This window comes from Natrix helvetica (assembly GCF_964273705.1).
Source record: "Natrix helvetica genome assembly, chromosome: 16".
In the NCBI taxonomy this organism is placed as follows: domain Eukaryota; kingdom Metazoa; phylum Chordata; class Lepidosauria; order Squamata; family Natricidae; genus Natrix; species Natrix helvetica.
The window spans coordinates 3603189-3618564 of record NC_138563.1 but is presented as its reverse complement, the minus strand read 5'-3'; the positions used below and the strand labels follow the sequence as shown (position 1 = coordinate 3618564).

Here is a 15376-nt window from a genome sequence, read left to right as displayed (position 1 = left end):
CATTCGTAGAGGAAAGGACAGCTCATTCTTTTCATTGGGTGAGGGAATATTTATTTTTGTAAAAAACAAACCAAACCAAATATATATATATATATCAAAAACAAGGGGGGGAGGGGGAAAGGGCACCACTACCGCGAAAAAGGGACCGACGGCTACATAAATAGAATAAATAAAAGGACACATTGGCAGTATCTCGTGATTGTGAGGTGAGCATCGGTGGGGAAATGGAAGGAACAGGCTGGGACCAGCCCTGGAGCAAAGGGGAGGAAAATATATATAATCAATCGATCTTTATTGGTTGATTGATTGATTGAAATATATATATATATCTTAGGGAAGATGGGTGGGGTAAACAGTGGATGATCGTGGTGATTTATTTGTTCTGGTTTTTCTTTTCCTGGGTGGGTGGGTGGGCGCAGGGAGCCAGAAAACACTCCAGCCGCTAAAATAGTAATAAACATATCTCCGGGATGGGGTAGGGGGAGAAGGACTTCTCCCTCCAAGCCTCTGGAACAAGCCAGTGAGCAGATCTGATAGCGGCGTTAGTGAGACCAACTCTAAAAAGCTTTCGCTCGAATAGTATTCTTAAAAAGATTTCGATTGACGGGAGACTTTTCAGAGCCGGCTTCCGCAGCTTATGAAAGCGTTTAAAATTTAAAAGCGAGTTTCCTCCCCGGAGGACGGAAAGGAGAAAGGAGGGAAAAAAAGGATAAAAAATATGTCAAGAGAAGAGATGAAGAAGAAGGAAGAGGAGTATCAAATAAAAGAGATGGAAAAAAGAAAGAAAAAGGAGCAGGAGATAAAGGGAAAGAAGAAAAAGGGAAAAAATATGGCAGAGAAGAGGTGAAGAAGAAAAAGGAAGAGAAGGATGGAGAAGAGATGAAAAAAGGGGAGGCAGATGGAGAAAGGAGGAGGAGGAGAAAGAAAAAATGGAGAAGAGGAAGAGAAGGAGAAAAGATAAAAAGGGAGAAGGAAGGGATGAACAAGAAAAAAGGAGAAAGAAAAAAGATGAGATGGAGAAAAAGGAGGAAGACGATGAAAAAATGAGAAAAAAGATAGAGATGGAGAAGAAAAAAAGATGAAGAGGAGAAGGACTAGCAACAAAGATTTACGAACAAACGGATGTCAGGAGAGCAAGCCTAGCTGCAGCTTCCCAGCTGTTTCTCCTTCGATCCAGGAAGGGGGGAGATTTTCCTGCCCCTGAAAAGACGTTGAGTGTCTCAGGAGGGTCTTTCCATTAGAAAATCTCCCCCCTCCTCCCAGTTCCTTGATTCTGGCTGGTTATTGCTTGTGAGGGGTGACGGGGGCACAGCTAGGGTGAGAGAAGATCCTGCCCCATCTCAAATTCTATTTCACAAAAGTTGAGAAGTCTGGGAAAGCGAGTTATACTTTCCTGGCGCTGGGGAAGGGGGTGGGTGGGTAGCAAGGCTCAGCCCTTCCCCCTTTTTTTAAGAAGGTGCAAAGTGGGCAATGGGGGGCGGTGGGCTTTGATTGGACCACTCTTTTCACCAAAGCTGCAGAGTTCCTCCCCTCCCACAGAAATCTCGGGACACGAGAAGGGGACCCTTTTTCCCACGCCAATCCCTCCTGTACTTCCAGCCGCCTCCGAGCGTGAATTCAGTCTGCGAAGCGCCAGTTAGAAATACGGGACCTTGGTAGATTCCCTGCATCCTGGAAGGAAGAATCAACCGGCGCCCGCGGATACGGGAACCAAATTCTCGAAGGATTCCCGGCGCCGTCCTACCTGCCCCGTTCACCTGCCCCCTTTATTTGTCCGCTCTACCTCCTTCTGGCCCTTGGCTCCGTTGGCCTGGGGAGAAAACCGACGGATCCTCCCCAAACTCCCGAGCAGGGATGAGAGAATGATTCTAAATTTCGACCTCGCGTTGACGCTCTGGGTGTCATCTCGTTCTTTTAATCTGCGGTTCTAGAATCGGTGCGATTTGTAGAGTTGGGTCGGAGAGCCATGCTCTGTGCAGCGTGTCCGGACGAAGGTCGCAGCGAAGATAAACCTATTCGTACGGGTTGGACCGTATCCTCAAAAACTTGTTTGGGGACTTCCGGGCTGGGGACGGCATCACTCAATGTTTTGAGGGTAGCATCTACCTCGTCGTAGGTCGAAGCCGCGGAGCCTTTCTCCCTCTTTTCGGATCTGGTGCTCGGTGTGGGGTTTTCTGAGATCAGGGTGGGCGTCTCCCCCTTTTTATCTGTCTCTGGAGAGGGGTCCTTCCATCCCATGGCTTGGGAGAGCTTGGCGAAAGGAGTCTTGCGCAGCATCTCCTGACGGAAATCATGATTGCTGTCTCGCGGGTAATCCCTCCCGCCAAAGTCAGACAGGGAGCCCTTTCCGATCTTGGTGGCCTGGGGGCTGGTGCCAATATCGGCGGTGATGTTGGTGTAAAGTGGCAGCAGCTCTTTGGACAGGAGCTTGTAGGAGAGAGAATTCATGCCATCTTGGCTCCACGAACGGTACGTCCGAATCAGCAGATCGAACCTGGGAAGACAGAGAGAGAGCAGTCAGCACCCGTATTCAGGGGTGAGATTCTACCGATTTGGACCATATCAGCTGGGAGCGAACCAGTTCGCTCCGAAGATGAAGTGGCTCCACCCTCCCCTGAATTTTACTGACCTCTTTATCTTCTCAGTTGAGTCGCGCAGCAGAGCGGCTGTTTCCCACCCCAGCAGTTATGCCGAAGGTACTGTATTTTTCGGAGTATAAGACGCACCGGAGTATAAGATGCACCAAGAGAAGAGGCCAATTAAAAAAGTTTTTGCACTCTGCAAACCTCCCCAAAAATAACGGCCTGGTTTTTTTGCGAAAACGGGCCCTTTTTTCTTTTTCAAAAAAAGAGCATGCATAGCCTTCGGGAGGCTTATAGAGTGCTCCTGAGGGCGGGGCGGAGCAAAATTGAGCGAAAAACGTGCCTTCCCAGCCCCCAGGAGCACTCCGGAAGCCTCCTAAAGGCAATGCAAGGCCATTTTGATGAAAGGGGGCGGGGTTCCAGGAGCAAAAAAAATGCTGTATTCAATGTATAAGACGCACCCAGATTTTCAGCCTCTCTTTTGAGGGAAAGAGGTGCGTCTTATACTCCGAAAAGGGCAATGTACGCAGTCCCCAGACTGGTGGTTAAACCGGTAGGATCCCACCACGGTTCGTATCCCTAAAAGCCAAAATCTTTCTGAAAAATCTTGCTAGGGCTGAAATCAGATCCTCTCCGACGGTGATTCACACACCAGAACTCGGCAGAGAAGGGCGTCGGTCGTGGTTTATTGCATCTATTGCAACTGGCCACCTTTTCAAGGTCCCAAGGTACAAAATGAAATAACGAGCGAACTATCTTGCAAAGAGGTGCTGCAACATGGGAAACGAGTTGATTCTGGATTTTGCGTTAACAACACTTTCCCCCCCCCTTCCATAGGGTTAACCAGCTCAGTGGACAGGGTTCAACAGCCGAATAACGGAGATGGAAGGGACCGTGGAGGTCTTCTCATCCAACCCCCTGCTCAAACAGGTAGCCCCCGTGCCATTTTGGACAAATGGCTATCTAATCTCTTTTCTTCAAAACCTCCAAAGCTCTTGTTCAAACCTTTCCTCAGCCTGCACGCTGTTGTGCCTGGTGCAACATGGCAGGATCTTACACAAACACACACACACACCTTTATACTGACCTGTGTGGGTTCTGTTCATTGCCTTGGTCGCCCTGGTGTTTCACCATTTTATAATGGCCGACAGATACCGGAGGTCGTAAAATCTTCATTGCTCGGAAGCGCAACCTGGAAAAACGGGATCCTGTTCCTTAACCTTGACAGCTTTTAAGATGGGTGGACTTCATTTCCCAGAATCCCCCAGCCCAGCCTGTTTTAAGGACTTCAAGTCCCAGAATCCCCCAGCCAGCCTGCTCTAAGAGGGACTTCAAGTCCTAGAATCCCCCAGCCGGCCTGTTTTAAGGACTTCAAGTCCCAGAATCCCCCAGCCGGCCTGTTTTTAAGAGGGACTTCAAGTCCCAGAATCCCCTAGCCAGCCTGCTCTAAGGACTACAAATCCCAGAATCCCCCAGCCGGCCTGTTTCAAGGACTTCAAGTCCCTGAATCCCCCAGCCAGCACAATTTAAGATGAGTGGACTTCATTTCCCAGAATCCCCCAGCCCAGCCTGTTTTAAGGACTTCAAGTCCCAGAATCCCCCAGCCAGACTGTTTTAAGGACTTCAAGTCCCAGAATCCCCCAGCCAGCCTGCTCTAAGAGGGACTTCAAGTCCTAGAATCCCCCAGCCGGCCTGTTTTAAGGACTTCAAGTCCCAGAATCCCCCAGCCAGACTGTTTTAAGGACTTCAAGTCCCAGAATCCCCCAGCCAGCCTGCTCTAAGAGGGACTTCAAGTCCTAGAATCCCCCAGCCGGCCTGTTTTAAGGACTTCAAGTCCCAGAATCCCCCAGTCGGCCTGTTTTTAAGAGGGACTTCAAGTCCCAGAATCCCCTAGCCAGCCTGCTCTAAGGACTACAAATCCCAGAATCCCCCAGCCGGCCTGTTTCAAGGACTTCAAGTCCCTGAATCCCCCAGCCAGCACAATTTAAGATGGGTGGACTTCATTTCCCAGAATCCCCCAGCCAACATCCATCTATTTGAAGAGAAATATATAGGGGAAGCTAAATGATTCACAACGCGTCTCTTAAATCAACCAGACACAACATGAACCAAAGCTAGCATCAATCCAAGAGGCTGTGGACTAGATTTTAGATTTTTTTTTTTTAATCTAATCTTAATTTTTAAAAAACAAACAGTAGATCTTAAACCGATGGGCTCCATTTTCCCTGTTCCAAGTCTTGAATAATATTAGGGTACCCCACTTGACTTCCAAATAAGCAGTTAAAAGGTAAAGTTTCCCCTCGCACATATGTGCTAGCAGTTCCTGACTCTAGGGGACGCTGCTTATCTCCGTTTCAAAGCCGAAGAGCCAGCGCTGTCCGAAGACGTCTCCGTGGTCATGTGGCCGGCATGACTCAACACCAAAGGCGCACGGAACGCTGTTCCCTTCCCACCAAAGGTGGCTCCTATTTTCCTACTTGCATTTTTTAACGTGCTTTCAAACTGCTAGGTTGGCAGAAGCTGGGACAAGGAACGGGAGCTCACTCTGTTACGCGGCGTGGGGATTCGAACCGCCGAACTTTTTCTGATTGACAAACTCAGCGTCTTAGCCCCCGAGCCTCAAAATAAGCAGTTAGAAATTCCAAATTGCTCTTCTCTCGCAAGAGATGCCTGGCTGAGCTTCAGTTTAAGAACCACTGTTTTAAAATTAAAATTTGTTTTAAAATTAGGAATATTTTTTCTGAACTAAAAAGGCAGGGGCCAAGGCTCAAAACCATTCGGACATGTTTGAAATGCATCAGAGGTTTTTCACCTCGTCTTTTCCCAAATCAAAAGAGGCCCCCGCAGAGACATTTAAATTTGGCCTGCTTGGGAATTGAGAGTCGGATGGAAGGAGGATCTGGTTTTGAATCTTACAGATACCTTTTTAAAAAAAACAACCCAAATTCTTACCTGGCTGGCATAGCCTCTAATTGTTTACGTGGTGTGAAGGAAAATGAGCATGCAGGACTTCATGAGAGAGAGAAGTTAAGGTGAAGAAGGAAGGAAGGAGGCAGGGAGAGAAAGAAGGAAGGAAGGAGAGAAATGGAGGAAGGGAAAGGAAAGCAAGAAAGACGGAGAACGGGAAGGAAGGAGAAACGGAGGAAGGAAAAAAGGAAAGCAAAAAAAAAACAACAGGAAGTAAGGAGAGAGAAATGGAGGAAGGAAAACAAGGAAAGAGCAAGAGAGAGACAGAACAGGAAGAAAGGAAGGAGAAATGGAGAAAAGAAAACAAGGAAAGAGAGATGGAGAACAGGAAGGAAGAGAGAGAAGGAAAAAAGGAGAAATGGAGAGAAGGAAGGAAGGAGAAACAGGAAGGAAAAAAGGAAAGCAAAAAAACCCGGAGAACAGGAAGTAAGGAAGGAGAAATGGAGGAAGGAAAACAAGGAGAGATGGAGAACAGGAAGGAAGGAAGGAATGGAGAGAAGGAAAAAGAGAAATGGTGAGAACAGGAAGGAAGGAGAAACGGAGAAAGGAAAACAAAGAAAGGAAAGAGAGATGGAGAAGAAGGAAGGAAAACAAGGGAAGGAAAGAGCGAGAAAGAGACAGGGACAACAGGGAGGAAGGGAGGAAGGAAGGAGATAGAAGGAAAGAAAGCAGAGAAAAGAAAAAAAAGAGGTGATGACATGATGGAAAGGCGAAGACAGGTGCCACTCAAGTTGCAAAACTGGAGATGAAGAATGGGAAAAAATGCTGCACGGAGGAAGTGAAAAGGAAGCCCCCGTTACATGCAAGGCAAGAATCAACCAGACAACAAGAGGTGATGCAGAAACAGAAGACAGAAACCATCAAGAAGTTTTTTAAAAAAGACATACAGGCTGACAGGTGTCCAAGAGAGAACATTCTTCTTTCCAATAATGCTGATCCCTCCAATTTTGGTCCCATTCTGACCGGGGCTTCCCAAGAGCCTGAAGCAAACTCCTTGTCCCAACAAAAAACCCTTTTATTAATTGACTGTGAATTCTGCTCCTTCACCTCCAGCGAAGTCTTTCAAGGGAGGATTTACAGTCACAGACCTTCTCTGGCTTGGAGAGCTGCCAGGCCGAGATCTGTAAAACTTGGCCAGGAGTCTTGGAGAGTCACAAACCAATTAAGCGAACTAATGGTCTCCTGCAAGCTCCACTCCCCTTTCTCTCCTCTTTTATTCCCTCTGGGAGGGGCCATTCATCGTCCACCTGTGGCCTTACTCCCAAGTCGACCCATGTTCTTTAGCTCTTCCCTTCGTCCGGCAGCTCTACGCATGCGCACCCTGGGAACAGGCTCCAGCTGTTCTTCTGCCTCACTGATGCCTGACTCCAAAGGCAGCTGATAACCGGCATATGGCTCTGGTCCCCTCTCTGCCTCCGACACAGAGCCCTCCTCAGAGCCTTCCCCAGACTCCAGGACTGGCCCAGGTTCCTCCCCAACCCTCCTCACTGTCCAAATCGGCTGCCAGCTCCGTTGGCCACTGGAGGGCCACAAATAAGATCTCAAGTGCAGGACGAAGTGCAGGTAGACCTCGACTTACAACCATAAATCATCATCATCATTTAACTACCCCATAATCCCTTGCCGGGTGGAGTCTGAGCAACTGAATGAAGCTGAGGGTTTACTAGCCGGATGCCATTCCTGTCGCCAGAGCGGAGTTTTGTTCAGCAGATAATCTTCCCATTGAGCCCAGAGAGAGAAATATCTGCCTCTATTGTGAAGCTCCGCCTCTAAGCCACCGCATCACTCCGACACACAACCACAAATGGGGGCCCCAAATTTCTGTGGCTAAGCGAGACAGTTGTGAAGTGAGTTCTGCCCCATTTTATGACCTTTCCCGCCCCGACGGATAAGCGAGTCACTCCAGCTGTTCGGTTAGTAGCATGTCATTGAGTGAGTGCCCTTTCCCCATGCTTGTCGGAAGTCCGCCAAAGGGGACCCCGGGACTCTGCGACCGTCGTAAATACGAATCAGTGGCCAAGCGTCGAAATTTTGATGGGGAACACTGCAACGGTCTGAAATGTGAAAACGGCGCTGTCACTTTTTTCAGTGCCGCGGTAATAGTCACTAAATGAACGGTCGTAAGTCAAGGACTACCTCTCAGGGAGGGGGAGGGGGGAAGAAGGTCACGCAGGAACTCACCTCATGGCGATGTCGTCGTCCTCACCCCCCCAGCCCCAGTACTGGTTCGGGAAACCATTAATCTTCATATACTGGTCTGGGGTTAAAGCCGAAACCCCTCCGAAGTATTGGTAATACGGGAGCCTAGAAACAAGAGAGTAAGAAGGTTGTTAAGCGAGCCGTGCCCAATTCTACAGAAAACGTTTCATTTGTCACGGTCGTTAAGCGAATCAGGCAGTCGTTAAGCGAGCCCGCTTCCCTTCCATCGACTTTGCTGGCTGGGAAGGCCGCAAATGGCGATCATGTGACCCGGGGGGAGGCCTGCAAACCTCACACACGTCGGTCACTTGAATTTTGATCATATGATTGCGGGAATGCTGTGCCGGTCATAAGTCTGAGGACTGGTCGTAAGTCACTTTTTTCTGTTGCAAAGGGAGGACTGCTTGGAACAACGCCTCCCATCCCTAAGAATTACTTTTCCCAGATGCCAAGCCCTCCCGAAAAGACCTATTATTATTATTACTATTATTATTATTCATCCTATGTCACATTTACACATCACGTTTTGATTTTTAAAAAAACCAACAGGAGATAAAAATATGACAGCTAAAAATCTAAACTCCCAAATGACACCTATAAGGGGGGGGGTGTTTCCTCGTCTTATGACCCACAACCGAGCCCCAAATTTCTGTTATTAAGTGAGACATTCCTTAAGGGAATCGTGTCCTAGGTTACTTGCCACCGTCTTTAAGGGAATCACTGCAGTTGGTAAATTAGTCACGGGGTCTTTAACCGAATCAGGCTTCCCCACAAACTTGGCTCATCAGAAGGGGATCAGTTGACACCCCTCCAGAATGCTACGACCGTCATAAATACGAGTCAGTGGCCCAGCCTCTGAATTTTCATCCCCTGAACACGGGGATGTTTCAACCATCATAAGTATGAATAGGGTTCCCAAGTCCCCTTTTTCCCCAGTGCCATTGTGACTTCGGTCACTAAACGAAACTGCTGTTCAGTCGAGGACTTCCTGTAGATCCCAGGAGCCGCAGGTCAATCCCCCCCTCCCCCCCGGCCGCCCTTCAGACTCTCTCTTCCCTCACTTGTATTTGAACTTATTCATAGCCACGGAGACGTGTCTGGGATTCCACTGGTCGCAAACGTAGAGATTGTGGTCGTTCTCGGGGATGAGATCCACGTCGTGAAGGAAAAGGCAGTTCCACTCTTCGTCCTTCAGCGCTTCCTTCACCCCGACGTTGAGAAGTTTGGCCCGGTTAAACGTGGCGTTCCCGGCCTGCGGGAAAAGAGGCAAAACCGTGAACGGGGATGTGTTGACCCAGGCTTCCTTAAAAAGCAAGAGTCTTGGTCCCTGCAAAACATCTTTTATTCACACGCCTGTGAATTCCTTTCATCCACAGTCCCCACGGCTTAGCTAACAGTCTTTCCGAGGAATGTTTCTCCACACGAACCTTATCTCGGAAGGAAGAATGAGCTCAAAAGGTCACACATGAATCTATTACACAATGCAAATAGGTAATCTTCAACTTACGACCACAATTAAGCCCAAAAATTATGTTGCTAAATGAGAAATTGGTTAAGTGGCTTCATTCTTCTTGCTCCATTTCTTAAGTGAAATCGGCGCACTTGCGATTAAATTTATTTGCTGCCACTCACTGTTCATTCCCTGCCTTTTTAATATGTATATGTATGTATATATATATATATATATATATATATATATATATATATATATATATATATATATATATATATATATATATATATATATATATATATATATATATATATATATATATATATATATATATATATATATATATATATATATATATATATATATTTTCAAGTTTCTATTTTAAGTTATTTATGCATATCAAGTCGTGAATGGTGTGATACCCAGGTATCGTACGTTTCAATTCAGATAAAGATAATATTATTACCCCCAATTATTACATTTCGTTTTCATTGTTTCATATTGTTCGCCCTTACCTTTTATTATTGCCCTTCAGTTCTATACCTTTTTGTTCTTTCATATATCTCTTAACATCTTAATATATTTATATACTATTATTTATTCCCCTCTTAGACTATCTCAAGTTTAACTCTTTTTTTTCCCACTCCTCGTTCGTTCCTTGCCTTAAACCACCCGTCCCCTGCTTTTTCATACATGCGTACCTGGTGCACAATATAAATTCCGTAATGGAGCTGCTGGCGCTGGAGGAAAGGATGCAGGTAGTATAACAGGTGTCGCAGGTGTGTCTCCCGGTTGCGGTGAGGAATTATGATGGCCGTGCGGGAACGGGACTCGCAGTTGAAAGGACGATACCTGCCCCCTAATTCGACGGCCGGATTTTTCTCCTGGATCTGCTCCAGCGTGGGCACCTGGCTGAAACTCACTATCAAAGGGCCGACTGAAGGGAGGAAGGAAAGAAAGAAAAAGGAAGGAAGGAAGAAGGGAAGAAGAGAAAATAACAGAGTTGGAAGGGACCTTGGAGGTCTTCTAGTCCAACCCCTGCTCAAGCAGGAGAACCTATACCATTTGAAACAAGGGATTGCCCAGCCTTTTCTTTAAAACTTCCAGCATTCACAACTTCTGGTGGCAAGTTGTTCCACTGGTTAATTGTTCTCACCGCCAGGGAATTTCTCCTTGGGAGATCCCTGCCACCTTGGACATGGCAAGAGATTTTGGGGACCCCGCGGCAGGAAGGGCCGGACTCACTCAAGTACGGCGACCGATCCGGGCAGTAGGGCAAAGGTTTGCCGGTGCTGGGACGAGCCGGCAGCTGGAAGACCAGGCTGAGGTTGGCGTAGACATCGTGCCGGCGGGAATAGTCAAAGGAAGGGCTGGTGTCGCGGCCGAAGATGGACGCCAGGTTGCGGAAGCCGCCGAAGGAAAAGTAGGCCATGAAGAGGAACTGGAAACCGATCAGGACAGCCAAGGTGCAGGGCCGGTCCAGGAATCTGCGGAGCATGGCGCTGGGAGCATCGGATCAGGTGCCGCCACGGGGTTCTGTAGCTGGGAGAGGAAGGAGAGAGAAACAGCCCATCTCAAAGCAGATATCGTTTATTCGATTTCCATCCTGCTTCTCCCCTCCCTCCTCCTTTTCCTCACAACGACCCCGCGAGGTGGGGCTGATCGGGCCCAAAGCCACCCAACCGACTCGTCCTCTGTTCCTAGTCTCAAACTTGGTACACAGGTGACTTACTCTCTGGAAACAAATACCGTGGGGGAAAGACACCCCTAACAACATGGGGTTGTTCTGTTAAGATACAGCCTGTTGTGCCTTCAAATGGCTTCTACTGTACTGTGGTAAAGTGGCTTCTATTGACAGCGCAGTGGAGTTGGCACAGTAATGGCTTCACAGTACTCCGCTCAAATCCAACATTAGAAATTAGAAGTTCTCCCTATAAATAAATACCTGGGCAACTCCAGGCTATCGACTACTTTCTATCTATCATCTATCTATCTATCTATCTATCTATCTATCTATCTATCTATCTATCTATCTATCATCTATCTATCTATCTATCATCTCTCTATCTCTCTATCATCTATCTATACAGGAAGGAGGAAGGAAAGAAAGAAAAAGAAAACAGAAAGAAGAAGAGAATATATAGAAAGCATTACAAAAGCAGATATATTTGAGTCAACGCTCAGGAATGTAGGACGCCAGCCATTCCTGCTTGGTGTCTGTGTTTGCCAAGTTTCTAGTCCTCAACTCCAAAGCGAAGGGCTAGAAACTTAAAATTTCCACCCCCGCTTCCTTCTGGCCTCCCAATACGCTTGCAAATAGCCAAAGGCACGGATCAGCCTGCTCATAAAACGCCATCTTTCGTAGCCCCCCCCCCTTTTAAAAAAGTATTATTAATTTACAAAGTTGCTCCAACATCTTGAAAGCAATCTTTTCCGCCCCAACCTCAGGCAAAAGGCAGATTTTTAAATGCCCTATTAACTAGCGAAAACCAGTTCCGTTTTTCCTTGTCCAGCAAATTTGGAATTTCTTATTCCCATCCGCCCAAAACTCCCTCTATGAGCAAGCAATCCCCAGCAGCAAATAATAATAATAATAATAACAACAATAATAACAAAATAGCAACAAGAAACTACAGTATAACTTTCATTTCCTTTAGCAACAACAATATATCCTCTATTTCCTTTCCACGTAGTAAAAAGGGAAGTAATATTTAAAAGAGAAAGGGCATTGATTGGGCAGATTTAACTATTAAATACAGGCAGTTCTCAACTTACAAGAGTTCATTTAGCGACCGTAAGACGTTAGAACGGCACTGAAAAAGTGACTTATGACCGTTTTTCGCGCTTACGACCATCGGGGCGTTCTCTGTGCTCTCGTGGTCAAAATTCAGACGCTTGGCCAGTGTCTCGTATTTACGACGTGCTCATGGGTTATGCGATCCTCTTTTGCGACCTTCTGACAAGAGCCAAGTCTAATGGGAAAACTAGATTCGCTTCAGAACCACGTGTCTTACTTAACAACCAGCAGCGATTCACTTAGGAACCGTGTCAGGGAAGGTCGCAAAATGGGGCCGAGCGCCCTTAACAAACGTCCGACAGAAATCTTGGGCTCACTTGCAGTCGTAAATCGAGGATTACCTGGGTAGGGAATCTGTTTATTTGAGCCTTTAAATGTTTCCCATTTTTATTGCGAAATCTGTGTGGGAAGAGAAGGCCACAGGGAAGGGCTATTCATGTAACAAATCCAAATTAAATTAAATAAACAGAAGGGACCACCATTTTTGCCCAGTTTCGGCTCCGGATTCCGGATACAGGCTTGGGAAAAACTGGGATTAATCTCGGAAGGCAGCTGGAGGAGATGAGCTTTAAATCCAGATTATCCAAATAAGGTTGCAAAAAAAAGAAAAAAAAGGAATTAGGGAAAATAATCACATCTGCTTTCTGGACCAGACATCATAAATGTCCTCCAGATGAGGACATATATACAGATAATCAGAATCGAGCTGGAAGGGACCTTGGAGGTCTTCTAGTCCAACCCCCTGCTCAAGCAGGAGACCTTCTACCATTCCAGACAAATGGATATCCGGTCACTTCTTTAAAAACCCCAGTGATGGAAAAGGAAGGAAGGAAGGAAGGAAGGAAGGAAGGAAGGAAGGAAGGAAGGAAGGAAGGAAGGAAGGAAGGAAGGAACAGAATAAGAGAATAACAGAATTGGAAGGGACCTTGGAGGTCTTCTAGTCCAGCCCCCTGCTCCAGCAGGAAACCCTGTAGTATAGGAGTCTACACCATTGCGGTCCTCGACATACAACCACAAACGAGCCCAACCCTTTTGTGGCTAAGGGAGACATTGGTTAGGTGAATTTCCTCTCCGACTTTATGAGCTTCCTTGACACAGTCGTTAAGCAAATCCCTGCCGTCGTTCAGTCAGTCCCGCGGCCGTTAAGAGAATCAACCTTCCCTATTGAATTTTGCGGGTGGCAAAAGGGGAACTCTCGTTAAGTACGACTCCGAATTCCTCTCACCGAGTACGCTGCAAGTGTGAAAAACGAGCGTAAGTCACCTTTCCCAGGGCCGCTGTAACTTGGAACGGTCACTAAAGGAACCGTCGTAAGTCGAGGACTCCCTGTTAATCCTTTCCTAATTTTTTTTCCTGTTTCCCCCCGCCCAAAATTTCCTTCCTTGCTTCCCAGCCTCCCCCCCCCAACCCAAGATCAGAGCCCAAGAGCTGGCACACTTGATCCCCAAATTCATGCCGGGGAAGGTGGAAAAAAAGGAGGGGGGGCTTTTTCCTCCCTTCTGCTCCCCTTTTAAACACCCCCCAGGTGGAAAATTGGGGGGGGGGGAAGCAGGAAAAATAAGGATATTCTAGCTAGCTCTCCACTTACAACAAGGATCCTTCCAAGTGGCACACTCCAATCCTGGTTTAACCACCCAGGAAGAGTTTCACATCCACCCTGTCCCAATCGTGAAGCCAGACGCGTGTCCAGTCTCTGTCGTGTGAACGCAGCCAGGGAAGGGAGGAAACCCCCTTCGCACAGGTTTCCCCACCTCCCCCGTCCCCCTAAACCGCGCTTGCAAGGGATGCTTATTGGCTTATAGAGCCCCAGATCTGCAGCTCCTCCCCAACCACGCAAGGATCGCCGCTCCCATCTTCCCCAGCCAGCCGGCTCTTTTTGCAAAGGCAAGCAATGCAATGCAATGCAATGCAATGCAAGGCCGGGGAGGCCGCTTTGCGGAGGGGGCCAGGGCTGCACCCCGATATGCTCCTGCAAGGGCCGGATTCCGACCCGGGGTACCTGAACGTGGGGGTGGGGAGAGACCCGGATCTCAGCCCCGCCCTGGGACCTGCATCTTCAGCCTTCCGCAGGTGCAGCTTCTCCGGAGGGGCGGAGAGAGAGGGAGCGAGAGAGCAGGGCTTGTGACGTCAGACAAAGGAGGCGGGGCCGCCCCCTTCTCGCCCCCGCCCCTTAAAGCGGGCTTCCTGCAGAAGGGAGTTGATTATTGTTGTTGTTGTTGTTGTTGTTATTGTTATTTTTGCACGATGTTAGGCTGTTTGTTTGAAGGGGGAGCAGGATTGGAAGGAGGATGGGGGGGGGGAGAATGCGATGCCCGCACTTTTGCAAAGCTGTTGCAAAAAAAGATGTTGAGACTCTAGGAATGGGATGGAATAGAATAGAATAGAGTAGAATACAATGCAATGCAATACAATACAATAGAACAATTAGAACAGAATAGTATAGTATAGAATAGAATAGAATAGAATAGAATAGAATAGGAGAAAGAACAGCATAGTATTACCTAGCATTCTTTATTGGACACACAAGAAATTTGTCTAATGGAATGGAATAGAATAGAATAGAATACATTACAATGCAATGCAATGCAATGCAATACAATACAATAGAACATATAGAACAGAATAGTATAGTATAGAATAGAATAGAATAGAATAGAATAGGAGAAAGAACAGCATAGCATTGCATAGAATTCTTTATTGGACACACAAGGAATTTGTCTAATGGAATAGAGTAGAATAGAATAGAATAGAATAATTAGAACAGAACAGAATAGGAGAATTAGAACAGCGTAACATAGCGTTCTTAATTGGACACACAAGGAATTTGTTTAATGGAATAGAATAGAATAATTAGAACGGAACAGAACAGAATAGGAGAATTAGAACAGCGTAGCATCCTTTATTGGACACACAAGGAATTTGCCTTCGGTGCAGAAGCTCTCAGTGTAACATAAAAATTGCATTCATCAAGAACCATAAGACACAACACTTAGTGATAGTCATAGGATACTAAATAAAACAATCGAAATCAGACTAGGAAACTCAATAATAAAGTGGGAGCGTCATCCGTGGAAGCTTTGAAGAAGAGACTGAACTGCCATCTGTCAGAAATGGTGTGTAGGGTCTCTTACCTGGCCGCAGGGTTGGACTAGATGACCTACTAGGTACCTTCCAAGTTCCAACTCATCGGTTAAAAAGTGAGAGTGTTCCTAGGAGCAAATGAATCTGAGCCCCCCTCTCCACACTTTTTAGGATGGAGATTGTGGGAAAGGGGCAACCGAGGAATGGGAATTAATTAAAGAATGGGTGGGTTAAGAAAGTTTTTTTTCTTCACCGGGGGACATTAAAACAGGTGGACTTAAACTCCTAGAATCCCCC

The 15376-nt window shown here is 46.9% G+C and overlaps 1 protein-coding gene across 3 annotated transcripts; it reads right to left on the bottom strand.

Annotated features, from left to right (window-relative positions):
* Nucleotides 1–23: 23 nt before the first annotated feature.
* On the bottom strand, nt 24–14127 carry B4GALT3 (beta-1,4-galactosyltransferase 3). 3 transcript variants are annotated; one of them, XM_081968215.1, is made up of 7 exons: nt 13998–14127; nt 10447–10737; nt 9903–10138; nt 8810–9000; nt 7731–7853; nt 3670–3774; nt 24–2494 (listed from the first exon to the last, which is right to left on the bottom strand). In XM_081968215.1, exons 2-7 carry the CDS (start codon nt 10697–10699, stop codon nt 1915–1917), a joined length of 1488 nt encoding a protein of 495 aa, XP_081824341.1. In that variant the 5' UTR covers nt 10700–10737; nt 13998–14127; the 3' UTR covers nt 24–1914. The 3 variants fall into 3 exon arrangements, with proteins under 3 accessions (XP_081824341.1, XP_081824343.1, XP_081824342.1); XM_081968217.1 differs by having other exon boundaries at nt 10447–10743; nt 13998–14065; XM_081968216.1 differs by lacking the exon at nt 13998–14127 and adding an exon at nt 13587–13870.
* Between the last annotated feature and the right edge of the window lie 1249 nt (nt 14128–15376).

Coding starts and splice junctions, on each gene's coding strand:
- B4GALT3 (XM_081968215.1), bottom strand. CDS start 10,699: ATGCTCCGCAGATTCCTGGACCGGCCCTGCACCTTGGCTGTCCTGATC. Junction 10,139..10,446: donor GGATCGGTCGCCGTACTTGA/GTGAGTCCGGCC, acceptor TCCTCCCTTCAG/TCGGCCCTTTGATAGTGAGT. Junction 2,495..3,669: donor AATGAACAGAACCCACACAG/GTCAGTATAAAG, acceptor CTGTCTTCCCAG/GTTCGATCTGCTGATTCGGA.